Source organism: Anopheles nili, chromosome 3 (assembly GCF_943737925.1).
Source record: "Anopheles nili chromosome 3, idAnoNiliSN_F5_01, whole genome shotgun sequence".
Classification (NCBI taxonomy): Eukaryota; Metazoa; Arthropoda; class Insecta; order Diptera; family Culicidae; genus Anopheles; species Anopheles nili.
The window spans coordinates 59776327-59791826 of record NC_071292.1 but is presented as its reverse complement, the minus strand read 5'-3'; the positions used below and the strand labels follow the sequence as shown (position 1 = coordinate 59791826).

The window sequence follows — 15500 nt, the reverse complement described above, 5'->3', positions numbered from 1 at the left end:
ATATCAATAGCTGTTATGACTTGCTTTTTTACCACAAATTTAACAATCCTTCTGCTAGCAGAACTGTTTTAAGGCATTATAATGTTTCTTATAGTCAAAACCAAATTGATTTCTTTCCAAATCTATCCCGAAACAACACAACCACGTTTACGGCATGCAAACACGTGTTTTAACGATCTACCAGCAGACAATTAATATATTATGACTTTTGCTTCATTCTATGAAACACAGCGTGATGCTGGATTGTGAGGAAAATGGGCCTTCTTGCTTTTCAGTGGCTAGTAACAGCTATTAACACCCTCTTCAGTATCCCTTACAAACCCTTATTGAAGTACACCACCTCCGGTATGCGGTCCGTTTTCTTGCGCATTTCTTCGTAGAAATTCGGCTCGAGCATCTTCATCGTACTTGTGCTTAGTTCTGCTTTCTGTGGGAACAATGCGCACGCCGTCGGAACCATTACCGTTAAGCTGCGAGCAAAAATAAAAATGGCGGTTTTGAAATTTAAACCGATTTAAACCACCCACTCGACGAATGTACTTACAAACAACCAACGACCATAACCTGGAATGGAGCATGTAAAATAGCCAACCGCCGGAAGGAATGGTACTGTTCCAATCGTTCCATGATGACAGGCAGAATTAACATTCCAGGCGCGCACATGGCAATGCGAGAGAATATGACCTAAAATTTAAAAAAACAACAACCATATGCCGTAACCGAAGCCGACATGTGCCCCCCTTTCCAGCATTCAAACCTGCGCAATTCCTTTGCCGGCGGCAAGCCTGCTCGACCCGACCACGTTTCCATTTTCGTCTTCGATGCCAATGCCGTAAATAAGCTCATTCTGGCGCATCAGCGGTATGTTGATACAGTTGGCAGCCGCAACCGCCACAAAGGGTACGTATCGTTGAAACAGCGGTGTGGCACGCTTCGTCAGGTAGGCCTTATACCCAACTGCCGCCACTAGCGCGGACGTTGTTGCAGAAACATATGCCACACCTAGCTGCGTGGTCGAGAGGGACGAATTTGCGTTACGATTGGTGTAATTCACCAGCGCATTGAAGGACTGATTAACCCACTGCCAGAAGACAACTCCTGTCGTTGTTCTACGGGAGAGAAGAACATACACACGTGGACAATGGTGGGCGCCTGGTGAGCACGTTTTTTTACGCGCCATTTTCCTCCCGTCCATACTTACTTGTACCATTGGAGCATTGCACCGGTGATGGCCATACCACCGGGCATCTGAAAGCTCATGCGACCGAACACATTCTGCTTTTCACCGCTGTCCGGATGGAATGCACTTTCATACAACTTTTTTGCATAATGTATCTGATCGATGGTCGTGTTTTGCGGTATCGTACCAGCCCTAAACAACAACGGATGGTTTGGGGTTATAAATAAAGCGCTTTTCAATGGCACTAGCAACCAGGCAGGGGCACTCACTTGACGGTTAAATATAGCTCCTTCGCACGATCAAGCTCCTCGTCGGTGGCGAAACATGTGCGTGGGTCAGTTATCCAGAAGTAGTGCTTCAGGCGTCCGGTGAAGGTGTTCAGATCCCATAATGGCTGAACGATATCAATTTTTGACATGTTCTGAAAATAAAGTATTCAGTTCAAAAGTTCAAAAAAAGAACAGGAAATGTGGGCATTAAATTCAACGGGCTCATTTGCTACATTGTATGATTGCTTTGCAACAAAACAAGCTCTTGGCGTAAACAGTGTTTCTTGCAGTTACATAATGTTAGATCGTTCTTAAAGGTTTTTTTTCTTCATATTTCTGTTATGACACAAAATTATGGAAAACTTATATTCACAATGAGTTATTAATTTAATTTCTTCTTAAGCAAAAGATCACGTTTTTTCAAATACCTAAAAAATCTTCAAAACTCCTACGCATATTCTGGGAACTAATCTTTGACCTCAAACTAGCACATCCCAGGTGATAGCTGGCAAGGACGCCAACTGGCATGTACTAACTAGGAATCCAAATATTCGTTTGTCCTTTTTCAACAGTTTTCGCCCTAGAATCAAACCCACATTTCAAACAAGATAGATATATCAATTGTGAATTGTTACGAATTTTCTTCTATAGTATGATCGATTAGCTTTCTACCCAAAAAATGATTTTCAAACGCAATCACACACGCACATAGTAATTATTTCCAAACTAGCAGCACTCGTTTTTGACTGAGTTTAATAAAGAGCTAGTCGTTGGCAGCGCAGATGCTTGAAGTCGCACGTGTAGCTGATTTGCTGAGCAATCTTTGCACACCGCCAGAACACGAATATTTTTTCAATTTCATATAACTTTACCGAGTTTAATAAGCAGACACGAAGATTTGCGCTCCACCCCACTGCACAAAATACACACGAATTGTGTCTGTCAACAGCCGGTGCATGTGCAATGGAAAATTCAATGCCTTACTGCAGCCAAGGTTCATCTAGCAACCAGGTGTGTGTGTTGAAGTGGAGATGTCACTCGAGCCACCGTTTGTTTACATGCAGAACAGCTGTTTTGAGGCTCGGGAAATTTTTATAAATGTCCTGATTTTCTACGAATTAAGATTTAAATAACTTTTCTAGCTACTTTAGAATAAACTTGCAGCTCATGAGGCGTAGGTTCTGTTAGCAATAATTCTAAAACACAGTTTAGCAGCCATTTAAAGTCATGTTACATGAAGTCTCCTGAAATCCGCTAGTATATGTACTTGAGATGAAATTCTCTGTACAGTACTACTTTACCTACTACTGTTTAAAAAGCAATATAGCTGATAACCAGCCAACATCTCATATCATCTAGCAAGAAGTAACGAAGTCCAATTTTGGGTCACGTTCTCTGGAGCGAGCCATCTTGCTGTCATGCTTCGCTTAGTCAAACGTCAATTTGTTCCAACCGGTCCGGCCCGTTTTGCACCGGCCTAAAATTAGTTCTTCGGGTTGCGAAAGCCATCTTGTGTGCGAGCATTTTTGTATGATCGTATCAGTCCTTGCATTTTTCTCGTTAATTTCATCCACGATGGCCGCTAACAAGGAACGTACCTTCATCATGGTTAAGCCCGATGGAGTCCAGCGGGGGCTCGTCGGACAAATCATCCAGCGCTTCGAAGCCAAGGGCTTCAAGCTGGTCGCCATGAAGTTCATGTGGGTAAGTAATGGCTTTTCTGCTCCGGAGCCGCGCTTGAACCGGGTCGGCTTCGCGTGATCATAACCTATAAGTGAAAAAACGTGCTCTCGAATCGAAATGGGGGATAAATTAATCGCTAATATCGACCCTTGTTGCACCCACAGCCATCGAAGGACCTGCTCGAGAAGCACTACGCCGATCTGTCCGCTCGTCCCTTCTTCCCCGGATTGGTTACGTACATGAGCTCCGGTCCGGTTGTGCCGATGGTCTGGGAAGGCCTGAACGCCGTCAAGACTGGCCGCAAGATGCTGGGAGCCACCAACCCCGCCGATTCCGAGCCGGGAACCATCCGTGGCGATCTGTGCGTCCAGGTTGGCCGTAACATCATCCACGGTTCGGACGCCGTGGAATCGGCGAACAAGGAAATCGCTCTGTGGTTCAAGGATGAGGAACTGGTTTCCTGGACCCCGGCCGCAGAAGGATGGGTGTACGAGTAAGCATTTGTGTAGGCGGTGTTCGACGCTGCGCGGGTAGGAGTATTCCTTTTTTATTTTATACAATTTTATGTGCTACTCCATCGCATTTATCAAGTGCTTCTTGAGAAGACGAGATGAAAAATGACAGAGAATAAATGCAAGAACACTATCACGTACATCTGCACTTCTGTAGTACTTTTGACCTTGAGAAATAGTAAAGGTGAACGTGATAAGCTTGCTATGGAAGAAACAATTATCCCCCAGCTTAGAACCTCCGTGGGGAGGTGTTGCAGGCATATTTGCTTACGTGGTCACCTCGTAACACCTGATCGATACTCTCGACTTGCAGTTAATACGTAAGTGTTGGTGGGCTTATTCCCTTGCGGAAGGGTAAACAATAAATGATAGCCTTATGGAATGCCTATAATTAACGGAGTAATGGGCCGTGGGACAATATAATGATGAACGACTTCCATTTCGTAAACAATTTCGCTGATTAAATTTGTTGATATTTACCAACGGCGCTATTGTCATAAACCTCAGTCCTATTGAAAACAGGAGGGTGAGTGCATCTTGATGCCCGATGCAATAATAGATGCACGCGGAGCGATGGCTTATTGTGGATCATCGTTTCGATGCCGAAGGATAGCACATTCGTAATGTGGAATATTACAATATGTAGAAGATCTACTTACTAAGTAAGTAAGTAGAAGACCGGCATTACATGAAGCACATTGATGGAGATTCATATGAAAAATGCAAGTTAAATTAAAAAAAGGAACCTTTGGCGTACGCTAAGCTGCAAAATTTCCTCTCATAGGAACCGTCCTTTCCTAAAAATACTCTGAAATTGCATATAATAAATGCTTATGAGCCGGTGGCAGTTCTGGTGCATCACCAGCAGTAAAGCTCTCCACTCGGTGGTAAAAACGGCCCGCCGTGACCGTCTGATCTGCTATTTACGCGCCGTGTAATCTGGCACGACGCTGAGGTCACACAAAAGCAAACGTCACAGTAACACAAAAAAGCACGGGGTACGAACGTGTATTTGATCGCTCTTCGAAATCAACATCACCTCTCTAAGTGCAATACAATGTCGGAAGTGAAAACGTACTCGCTGGCGGAGGTGAAATCGCACAACACGAACAAATCCACCTGGATCGTCATCCACAACGACATCTACGATGTGACGCAGTTTCTGAACGAGGTAAATCAGTGCAGCTTTTCCGCCCTGGAGAGAGCCACCTATCGCCATGGTATCGATAAAGCCCAAATTAGGTACCCATAGCTAGGAAACCCTCGCGTCGCGTGCACCCTTAATAGTGCCACGAGGAAGGCGGCTAATCACCGTTAGAGGCACTATCCGGACGAATAAGTTAACAAACTCAGTGTCGCCCGTTGAAACGCTCCTCTGGCCGGGCGGACGGGTGAAGCTGATAAACTGGAGAAAAGAAACATTTACCGCTCGTAAGCGCATTGCGTAATGGAATTGGGGATATACCGGTGGATGGCGGGTTAAAAATACGTTTCGCCATCCCGCAACGACCCCGTGCGACCGATAACGAATTTGCATTGCAAACAGCCACGGGGATGAAAACACAAGATCACCCGAAACTTGACGGGTGGAACAGATGACGATTCAGCTGAGTGGACCCGCGCCCGTTGGTGGCAAGGAGAATGGTGTGTGGTGGCAAACGGGAGGGCGTTTTTTTTCTAACCCTGCATATCATCTTTAACCATCGATGTGCGCGATATTTGCAAATCATGCTGATGATCAAAGTTCAAGGCTACTGACCGCTAGCGATAGTGTCCGGGACTGTGCCATGATCGTCTTACAAACCCGCCTCGAATGGTGTGCATTTTCATTGGTTCCCCCGTATGGTTCGGTGATTATTTTAATGTCGTTAGACATCGCAGACTTAGTAGGCTGTCGACTTTATTGCTTCATTCTTTTCCATGGAGCCGATCGTCACACGCTCGAGCAGGTTGTGTATGTGGGGCGAACAAAAAAAACACTATTAACCATTTTTTGTGTGTGCTCATTTGAACGGAAATCGAGCACGTAATGTCCGCTGTCAAAGACAAATTATAGCTGGGCAGTTTTGGCGAGAACGAAAACAATTCCCGTAGAAGATCTCGGTGCTGCAATCAGTGCAGTCGGTTTGCGTGTTCTCCATGCACACTTTGAATCGAAGAGCATGCAACGATTTGACCCTGAAGGAACGATTTTTTTACTTTTTCCGTGAACAAACGCGTTTCTCGGAGATTCAGCACGCTTGGTGTGCTTTTGTAATTTTGCTGTAAACAGCTGTTTCAATGTCGATAACGGCTAGCTTACAATCCATGCTAGAAGGCCACTGATTTTTTACATATGTTTGTAAATTCTTAACCTGAATGGGGTTGATTGCTTAGCGCATGATCAGGTTATTTGAAGATGTTAAATTTGGTTTATAATTAAGGCTAAATTAATATATTAACCGTAATGTGATATTGAAATATTCTTGATGTACTCAGTTAGTGTAGCATTGAGTACGTGCGGTCGCGTAAAAATTATTATTGTACCGTCTATGGGGAACGCAGCTAACGATAAGATATGGTATCGGTATCGTCATGATGATTTGCACAATCTGGTGAAACCTGGTCAGTTAAGGGTAGATGAAGGCGCGGTGGAAGAAGACAAACCTGCTTGTCATTTTTATAGATAACAATCTTGATTCATCTTTGAGCTGCTGGAGTTTCTAAGCCGTCCGCGATCGTGAGGTGAAATGTCAGATATGTCCCATCCCCTTAGCTTACTAACTAGCTCCCGCATTAAAGAACATTCTAGAAGACGCCCATATCACGTACACCTAAAGCGATAAATCATTCTTACTCAACCAAATGAGCAGACTCTTAATTTGCCCTCCAAAACCTTCGTACTGTGTCCTTGCAATAGCATCCTGGTGGTGAGGAGGTCCTTCTGGAACAGGCAGGCAAGGAAGCGACGGAAGCCTTTGAGGATGTGGGCCATAGCAGTGATGCACGGGAGATGATGAAGAAGTTCAAAGTAGGAGAGCTGATTGAGTCTGAAAGAAAGCAGGTCCCGGTAAAGAAGGAACCGGATTGGAAAACGGAACAGCAGGATGATAAGTGAGTTTCTATTTTCCTCGCCTTACCCCCCCCCCCCCTTCTCCCTAGCCCCTTCTAGCGCCTTATCACATTGTGTACCGGTTTGTAATCTTTGTATTTTTTCCATGTTTTTATATTCAACCTTTAGTCAACTGAAGCAGTGGATAGTGCCACTGATTTTGGGGCTGCTCGCGACCATCCTCTACCGGTTCTACTTCACTCAGTAGGGATCGTCTTTATTTCCAATTTACCTTAAGCTAATAAGTGAGGCAGAGAACGAGCGAGAGTTGGTGGTGAACGTGCGGAACGAACGAATGGGAACAAAACAAAGCGAAAGTTCGTCCTGCTTCTGTATGGGGAAACAGCGGTGCATCTGCCAAGAAAAGGATTGTTCATTCCAGGCAATACTGTGCCCGTTCTCGACGCTGGTGCGGTCTGGGAGGGCAATATCTACTAACACGCTCTTATGATACCTAATGCAACGTAGAGCACGGAACGTCGATACAATCTGCAGCAATTCTGCCTTCGGAAGATCGCAACGGAGGACAAAGCATCCATCCAGGCCAAGCATATTTAGAAGAGGTAGTTCGTTTTTTTAGTGAAAATCAATCTATCAACACTTCGAGCCAATACTAACGATCGGGTGGACTTTACATCGGGATTCTGAGACATTGTTTGAGAGCCTTTATGCGAAAAAAAACCCCATTGTGGTCAGAAATTCTGACCAATAGTTCAATCGACACCGCGCTAACCGAACGGTAAGGTGGATGGCGTACCTCTTTCATTTTTCTACGAAAAGTAGGATACCAAAGTTTCATAGACTGCCTTACATACATACCTAGAGGGAGTGGCCCGGCGCAGTCAGGGTTTGGGATAGGGAACTATCCCGCCGTTAGGGCATATCGAACAAACACTAACCAGCCGCTATCAGCGTCCGTTTCTTATTAAATCGGGTTGTCGCAACCAACGCCGCACCGCGAAAATTCATCAAACATGTTCTCCAGCTAGTTGAACGTTAGTAACTTGATATACTTTATATACGACTTTTTTTTATTGTTAAACCATTCTATCGGGGTGTAATGTGCTATCCTTCCATTGATCACGCGGTTCATTCGCATGCATTTGTTTGTTTTTTTTTTACTGTATCAAATCTACAATGGGGAAGGTTTAATTCTGCGTCTTTACTGCAACATGGATGCCTGTTTGTTTTTTAAATATTAATTTTGTTTCCCATGTGTCTACCAAAACGGGGCAAACGTTACGAGAATAAACCGAAATTTATACATAAATATTGCTCATGCAAATCGAAATCCGAAATAATTAAGATTGTTAGTATATATTTTTAAACATTATATCTCTTCAGTTTAATCGATATCTCGGATTCGATATCACTTCAGTTTAATCACAATCTCTTCCATTCAACTTCTTCTCCATTAAACCAACATCGTTTAAAACGGTAACGTCTTGTGGGACATCAATACACCATTTGTTCTGGATCTAATGTACCGCCAGTACATTGGCAATCACAGTCTACATGAGTACAGTAATTAAATGAATAGGAGATTGGTTCAACTTGCAGCAGCTCCTACGTAAATGACAGATCGTTTCGAGGATCATCGATTTCAGACCACATTAGATCGAGGATCATCACATTAGATCAAGGAGGGCTATTTAGTTGGCTTAGCGATTCGTTGCATAAATTCGACATCTCCTGAGTTTTAGATTTCAACAAATTGGGCTACCTAAACAGCACCTCATCAACAAACCACGAACAGACGTTGTGCGGAACTCATAGCATAGCTATAGGCGCTGTACACTCCAATTCAATCCTTCTATAAGCCGCTAATTGATTGTGAACGTTACTCATTTACTTAAAATTTTTAATTCATTGACGTTCATAGACTCTTTAAGACTCTCATTCATGCTATTTTGCATCTTTTATCGCATTTTTTAATTAATTTTAATTTCCATATCCGGGAATCTTCAGTCAAAAGGGATAATTTTCATACATGTATACTAGGTAGCACATGCTATTAGTAGCAAGAATCTAAAAATCATCCGAATCCTTAAGATGGGATAACATTTACCTGTGCAGTGTTTAAAAAAAAAGACTTAAGGAAATACCGGTGCAGTGTTTGCAAAAAAGGACTTGATGAAATACTTCATATACTAGCGAGATTGGAGGACACCAGAGGATCACATTTTTTGCGTTTCCTTTACCTTACTCCCCCAGCAGACACACAAAATAGTCGATCGACAAATGCGAGCTTTCCCGAGTGCGGTAAAAGAAGCATTTTCCTCGTGTTTCCGCCCGGGATCGAACCGGGGGCCTTCTGCGTGTGAAGCAGACGTGATAACCGCTACACCACGGAAACGCGTATCATCTCATCAAAAAGCACTACTCCAAAAATTGTTTCATTTTTTCAGGCACCACCACACGTTGGGCCAGCGAGGAAAAGAAAGGAAAAACACAAGCCAAGGTACGTCACGATTCAACGATTCATTTTTATTTAGACCTCCGTTTGCGGGAGGTTCGCGTTCATTTCTTTTGGTTTTTGTATAACGAAACAACTGCACGCTAGTTCCCGTAGGAACACGCGTGCCCGAAGGGTGACAGGGAAAAGCTCGTCGTGTATCCTAGAGGGAAAGCGAATGCTTAAAATAGAGGAAATCTGAGCGGAAGCTTCGTGGTGCTGGTGCCGTTCTACGCAACGGCAAACGGTTCCAAAGAGTGGTGCTTTTGGGGGCTGTTCAGTGAACGAACCACGAACACTGTGCCGGTAGAGCAGAAGCTAAGCTTAACGTCTTAAGAGATAGGAACATTTTTTCGATGTCACGCCAAGTGCATCGAAGGTATCAAAACAAAAAAGAGAGCTCGTTTTTTTGTCAGTTCAATTGCGAGCGGCGCATCTTTTAGCGAAATCCTTGCCCAGATACGCGCGCCTCGACTCATCACGTTCTCTCCGGTAATGCTATGAGGGAGTGTGGGTGTGGGCCGACCACAGGACCTTTCCCCAGGATGGCCGGATGGCCCTAGTGGTAGTACTCGTCCTGCGATCCTTCATCACCACCCTCAGCACCGTAGGACGATTCCCCGCCATAGGTCTGCTGCTCGGCGCCACCGTACGCCTTGGGCTCGTCCTGATGCTGATGGTGGAACTGGTGCTGGTGCTGGTGCAGCTGCGCACCGTGAGCGCTCTGGCTGGCGGCTTCATGTGCCAGCTTGGCCAGTTCCTCCTCGTGCAGCGGTTTGCCATCGATCAACACTTCAGCGTGGAAACCGCTGTGCTTGTTCGCGCTGTACTTAACCGTGCGCAGTTTTCCGTCCGGCTGGTGCAGGCTGTACTCGCCATGCAGCTCGTCCTCGTGCCGGTGCTCCTTGCGGCTTTGCGAGACCTTGCTCTTCGGATCCTCCACGCCGTACTCGAACACGTAGTCCGGCTTCGCGACGTAGTCGATCTGGTGCCCGTGGCCGTGCTTGTCCTCGACGTGAACTTCATGCGCTGGTCCACTTACAGGACCGCTGAACTTGGCGTACGAGTAACCCACCGGGCCGTGATGACCGTGGTGATCCTCTTCGCCACCGTACTCGCAGGTCGCGACTGACAGCAGCGCCAGACAGGCAACGGTCTGCAAAGGAAGCGCAAGAGCAAAAGAAAAAAACCCCATCACAATCAGCACACCTGTAACTGGGGTTTTTGCATAACACTGGCATCCTCGTAACACCGTAACACCACCGGTAACGGGCTCGATCGAGACCGTTACGATCGTGCAGCATCTCGAAGCTGATCTCCTTCTGGTTTGCTTTGTCCATATCAATCACACACCACAACGTTGCAAATGCACTCGCTAATGCATTTACGTTTTCCGGGAAATCCGACACACTCACACACCCCTCGGTGGCCTTTTGTTCACCGCTTTCACTCTCTTCGCCACCTAAAACCAATCCTGTCACACACGATCAACCAACCCACCTTGAACAGAAAAGCCATCGCTTCAGGTACTTCGGGTTTGTTTCTGCACACGTTTTTTTCCTCTTCTTCTTGCACGAACCAGGTTGCTGATTCTTTGGCTGACTATTGCTTCTTTCTTCGATGGAAACCGCTGCTCGACTGTACCATTCCCGGTGGCGGGCCAACAATATTTATACCGGCCCCCCTGCTGAGGGTAGGTCGAAACAGGGCCCCCCTTTTGAAGTGGAAAAAAGGGAGAGAGAATGGGGGGCCGTTTGCAACGCGTGTGCACCCGCGAAACCGTACCGAAAAATGCATTCGTCTAAAACCCCGAATCGCGAATGAAAAAAAAAGCATCAACTCCCTCCCCACGCCGGTTTCGGTGCGAAACAAACGATTTCGGTGCGGTTTGCTGCGAGGAAAACAGGCGACGAACCTCTCTTTCTCCACGCGGCGGCGTACCGGGCAACGAAGAAGAAAAATATGTTATTCAAGCAAAAGCCGCGAATTACTCGCTGTGGCCATTTTGGCGAGGGGAACCTTACGGGGGGGGAGGGGGGGAGAGCCTCTGGTTGGGCAGAAGGGCCGGAGCATGACGGCGTAAAGTTTGATTATTTAATGTGGAAAAAGTGTAGGGAAAATCGAACCGCCGGTGGCAGGATGGGGAGCAAAGCAGAGGGACGGCATTGCTTTTGACGAAAAAAAAAGCCCAACGAAGTCAGCAGAGAGGGAGGAACGAAGGAAGAGGGTTGGTTGTAGGGATGGGACATAACAATAATAAAAAAAGAAGAAAGAAGCATGACACAAAGGCGCCGGCGTTCAGAGGGAAATGATGTGACGTGAAAAGCGTGCCTGGCGAGGCTAATGGTAAAAAGAAAAATCCCCACATAAACACACACATGCCATTAAACAGAAACGAAACCGAAATGATCGCGATCGTGCGACGTTCATAGACCGCTGGGAGGTTGAAATTGGGGCGGAAAATGGATTATAATATCGATTAGGCCGCTGACGTCTTCCCGGTGTGCGGATAATCGAAACAGGTCCCATAATGACCGTTATCGTTATCGTGCCAATTGAGGATAACAGCTTAACGCGAGGGAAAAGCATTAGAAAGGTACAACAAGCTTTCAAGCGATCGGAGATGCGATCTGTGTTGGATATGGATCGCCAGGAGAATGGGAAAATGAAAGCAAAATGAGAGCTGTTTAATTTATTGCAGATTTCCTTGTCTTTGCAAACAAAATAAAGTAATATTTCTCGACCGAAAGGTATGTGGGACAAGCTTAGCTAAATAAGGATGAAAATATGGTCTCCCTAAAAAAATATATTACATATATTTATTCACATTTAAAGCACTACCTAGCATTCACAAAGAGCTTCATCATCATCAGCTCATCGCTTTGCAGCTAATCGCATTGATCTCGCACACAAATGATTTGATTAAATGTAATTTCCAATCGACATTTTCGAATTTGAAAAGTGTGGCCACACTTAACGCATGCTCCATTATCGTCTGTTACAAGGAGCTAAACAGTGTGTTCCTTTTGCGCGCCAAATTAGCCACATTTAGCAGCATAAGCATGGGTGTTGGGCATCACACAAGCGGATTACACGCCCGATAGACGCAATGTAAGCGCGCGGTGCTGTGTGTGTGTTTTTATTTCACCGGCACAACGCCACAACGTAACGTGTGCATGCATTTGTGCGCCATTTTCCTATGCGTCCCGCCCTATTATATCAACCCGATCCTCGTCCCGTGAAGATGAAGATTGATTATCGTTATTTATGAATGACCACGGGTCGTAGCAGTGCGAGCAGATTGATGAGGCTCAATGTGGCTAGGAAATGCGATCGCTTCGAACCGGAAGTGACGTCCAGCGGCTAGGGAACGTGAAGCCAGCCCTGCGGCCAAATGCCGCCCAACAATGTGGCTAATTAGCCGCGCACCCAGACAGAGACTGAAAATTAATTATCGCTCATCAACCGAGCGACGTACTCGCATTTTTAAAGGTTTGCGCACGGGTTGCATATGGCGATCGTTTGGGTGGGTTTTCCTTTACAAAGGCAAGCCATTACACGATCGATTCGCGATCGCGGGCCATGTTTTGCCGGCGAACCATCGGGTTATTGGTGTGCAACGTTTCATATGAATCCGTTACCGTGTGGTGCTTCATGGGCGCCCTTTTCCATGCGATTAACATTGTCACTCATTAAAATAAATTTGCCATTCACCGAGGGGAAGTGGTGTGTAAATCGATCAAACTTGCTCAGGCGCGATGGGGGCGGATTTAGGAGGCAGATTTAGGAAACATGCGCAAACGAACGAGGCGTGCACATAACACCAAGGCTGCGTAACATCGACCCGGGGCAGGCTTGGAAAAGCGAGTGCGCGTCATATGAATATGAATTTATTAACTTTAGCAAGCATTGCAACAGAAAATGCCACCCCCCAGAGGGTGGAGGCTCGCGAGCGGTGAAAATTACATTTGTTTTTTTTTTACTGCTTGTTTCTCTACACTTCCCGACATTCCCGGCTGTCGCCAATTTGTGAAACACGCTCCATTACCCAGAATCAGTCAACGTGAACGTCTGGGGTTTCGGAGCCAATCGATCGCAAGCATAATCACCCATCGGTCACCGCCACCGATTGCCTGCCTGTGTGCGGTAATGTGCCGCAAGTGCTCGCAAGTGTTTGCCATTTTCCAACCCCTTTGCAGGACCAACCCCTTCAAAGGAAAAACCCGCGGTGGCCGTGCAACATTTGCCGTTTCGGTTATTTCGCAGCAGCATTGCATCTGTCGCTCGGGCGATAATGAATTGTGGCGAATTGTGGCACCGGCGATTGTGTAAAATGGGTTCGCAAAAATGTTTTGCACCCGTTCCCTGGTGTAGCCGGCCAGACGATCGCATCTCAAGCTCACCGAACGTGGCTGATGAGGAATTGATTGGATGTCGGAACATGCTCGCCTACTTTGATGGGGTTTTTTTTCCTCGAAGAGCTGAGCTGCAGGCGAAATTATGGATTGGGTAATTAATTTCCCTGCTTATCATTTCTTATTCAGATTTGATGCGTGTGATACGTGTTGATTGAATACGGAAGATCGTAAGCCGATATCGCTTGATGGTGGAGGTTTTTTTTTAAAAGACTGTGTCTTCTGTGTCACCCATTGGGGTTTTGTTTTGTGCTTGATCGCTGCCGGTACCATTTCTCTTTCCTCTGACGAAATTGAGCCCTGCAACGACACCGGCCAATTCACTGGGTTGATCGCGCATCGGCCCGTCAATCGGCCGTATCCACGGCATCACGTCGGGAAATTGATTTCGCTCAATCTGGAGCACATCCACCGCGATCGAACCGCACGGTGTGGCCAATTTCCACTCACCACGGGTGCAGTTTCGTGTGATGCCAAGCCCCGGGCCCCGCGAAGCTGGAAGGGTGGAAATGGAAAACAAAGACGATGTTAAGGGGAGAAAAAAAACTGCAAATCACGCCATCATTAACGCGACGTCGGTCGGGATGCTTTGGAGCTGGTTTTGCACAAGCCAGTCATCATCACGCCGGTGCATAAGTTTGATGAACATTCGTACGAATCTTGATCCCGCCGATTTTGAACGGCTTTGCGCTTGCGTAAGGGGGACCGTGCGTTCGCGTTTGAGGTTAGCTTTATGTCTGCATGTCGGTTTTCCGCCCTTTCCAGCCACACATTTCCCCGATCGACTTTCTTGTGTTGTACTTTTTTTGTTGTTGCTGTTGTTCTCCATTCGTCCGTTAGCCCTCGCAAGACCGGCGATATTGTCAGCGCAGCTAGTACAATCGGCCACTGAATGAGCTAACTGGCGGCGCTAGCGCCACGTGATTGTTGTTGCGCACCGGGCCGCGTGAAAACAAAAAAAACCGCAGCCGGGCACTGTGGCGGAGCATCGAGTGCAAATGGTGCGTTGCTGCGTACGGTTGCATTATTAATTTTATTAAACAAACTACCCAACTAAACGCCTTTCGCTAGCCGGTTTGCTAGCCCGGCGGTTCTGTTGGTTGTATAATCGATCTGTGTGCGAATAATCGATCTAGTTTCGGTAAATTAACATGAGTTTTGGGGTGCAAGAGGAGCATGGTGTCAACATTACGTGTTACGTCGACATCTCGGCGCGGACAATCGGGACCGATGGGGAAATTGTTACGAACCTGGCGGATGCTTTTCGGGTTGCCGGTATTGAGGCCTCCTCCGTTCCGTATTGAGCCAGAATGGATGTAGTATGATTACCAGAAAACTGGATTTGTTTTATCACATGTCTAAAGGCAAGGGAAGTTTCTGCAGAATGGCAGTATTTGTGCAAAGTATGATACTTTTTCGTTTTATGATCTATCAGAATGTTACTTCGATATAAATATCCACCCATGACCAATTTAATTGCTGTCTTCATTATTTTTCACAACAGCTGTGAGTTCTATTTTAAATATTATGCTGTCAATGTGCTTTAGAAATAACTTTACCGCCATTTATACTTATCGCAAAATATATGAAAATCGGTTCAAAAATTCAAAACTTTAAACCTCAACGCTTCTCGCTTGACGTTTGGTGTGTCAAAACGCGATGCGTTAGTGCGTCAAAACATCTGAAAAAAGCAGTGAAAAAGTGGTGAGCTTCATCCCGCGCGGGAAACTGATTCTGGTTGGATAAAAATTGTTTTCCACCTTTCCAACTTTGTTTTCCAACGGAATAAAATACGTATAACTATCTGTGCTTCATTGTCGCTCGTTTGTGTGCTCCTTTCGGTTCAATAGTTGTTACTTCTGTTTGCCGTTCAAAAAGTAGACATTGACGAAACG

The 15500-nt window shown here is 45.9% G+C and overlaps 4 protein-coding genes and 1 non-coding gene across 5 annotated transcripts; 2 read left to right on the top strand and 3 right to left on the bottom strand.

Annotated features, from left to right (window-relative positions):
* Positions 1-176: 176 nt before the first annotated feature.
* LOC128723718 (sideroflexin-2) lies at positions 177-1598 on the bottom strand. Its single transcript, XM_053817484.1, has 5 exons — positions 1450-1598; positions 1202-1372; positions 758-1109; positions 545-684; positions 177-470 (listed from the first exon to the last, which is right to left on the bottom strand). Exons 1-5 carry the CDS (start codon positions 1596-1598, stop codon positions 314-316), a joined length of 969 nt encoding a protein of 322 aa, XP_053673459.1. The 3' UTR covers positions 177-313.
* Positions 1599-2929: 1331 nt separating this feature from the next.
* On the top strand, positions 2930-3792 carry LOC128727547 (nucleoside diphosphate kinase). Its single transcript, XM_053821469.1, has 2 exons — positions 2930-3153; positions 3297-3792. Exons 1-2 carry the CDS (start codon positions 2980-2982, stop codon positions 3627-3629), a joined length of 507 nt encoding a protein of 168 aa, XP_053677444.1. The 5' UTR covers positions 2930-2979; the 3' UTR covers positions 3630-3792.
* An 849-nt stretch (positions 3793-4641) lies between these two features.
* On the top strand, positions 4642-7963 carry LOC128727389 (cytochrome b5). Its single transcript, XM_053821299.1, has 3 exons — positions 4642-4815; positions 6544-6737; positions 6865-7963. Exons 1-3 carry the CDS (start codon positions 4702-4704, stop codon positions 6941-6943), a joined length of 387 nt encoding a protein of 128 aa, XP_053677274.1. The 5' UTR covers positions 4642-4701; the 3' UTR covers positions 6944-7963.
* Positions 7964-9018: 1055 nt separating this feature from the next.
* Trnav-cac (transfer RNA valine (anticodon CAC)) lies at positions 9019-9091 on the bottom strand. The gene has a single exon. It is a non-coding gene; the product is annotated as a tRNA-Val (tRNA).
* A 658-nt stretch (positions 9092-9749) lies between these two features.
* LOC128726390 (cuticle protein 8-like) lies at positions 9750-10708 on the bottom strand. Its single transcript, XM_053820196.1, has 2 exons — positions 10691-10708; positions 9750-10346 (listed from the first exon to the last, which is right to left on the bottom strand). The coding sequence occupies exons 1-2, from the start codon at positions 10706-10708 to the stop codon at positions 9750-9752; spliced, it is 615 nt and encodes a 204-aa protein (XP_053676171.1).
* Between the last annotated feature and the right edge of the window lie 4792 nt (positions 10709-15500).

Bases quoted from the DNA above. Each gene is read 5' to 3' on its own strand.
- LOC128727389 (XM_053821299.1), top strand. From the start codon at position 4,702: ATGTCGGAAGTGAAAACGTACTCGCTGGCGGAGGTGAAATCGCACAAC. The intron at 4,816-6,543 runs GTAAATCAGTGC...TCCTTGCAATAG, and splicing joins TGACGCAGTTTCTGAACGAG to CATCCTGGTGGTGAGGAGGT. The intron at 6,738-6,864 runs GTGAGTTTCTAT...TTCAACCTTTAG, and splicing joins ACGGAACAGCAGGATGATAA to TCAACTGAAGCAGTGGATAG.
- LOC128727547 (XM_053821469.1), top strand. From the start codon at position 2,980: ATGATCGTATCAGTCCTTGCATTTTTCTCGTTAATTTCATCCACGATG. The intron at 3,154-3,296 runs GTAAGTAATGGC...TTGCACCCACAG, and splicing joins TCGCCATGAAGTTCATGTGG to CCATCGAAGGACCTGCTCGA.
- LOC128723718 (XM_053817484.1), bottom strand. From the start codon at position 1,598: ATGTCAAAAATTGATATCGTTCAGCCATTATGGGATCTGAACACCTTC. The intron at 1,110-1,201 runs GTAAGTATGGAC...TCTCTCCCGTAG, and splicing joins GCAATGCTCCAATGGTACAA to AACAACGACAGGAGTTGTCT. The intron at 685-757 runs GTTTGAATGCTG...TTTAAATTTTAG, and splicing joins CCGGCAAAGGAATTGCGCAG to GTCATATTCTCTCGCATTGC.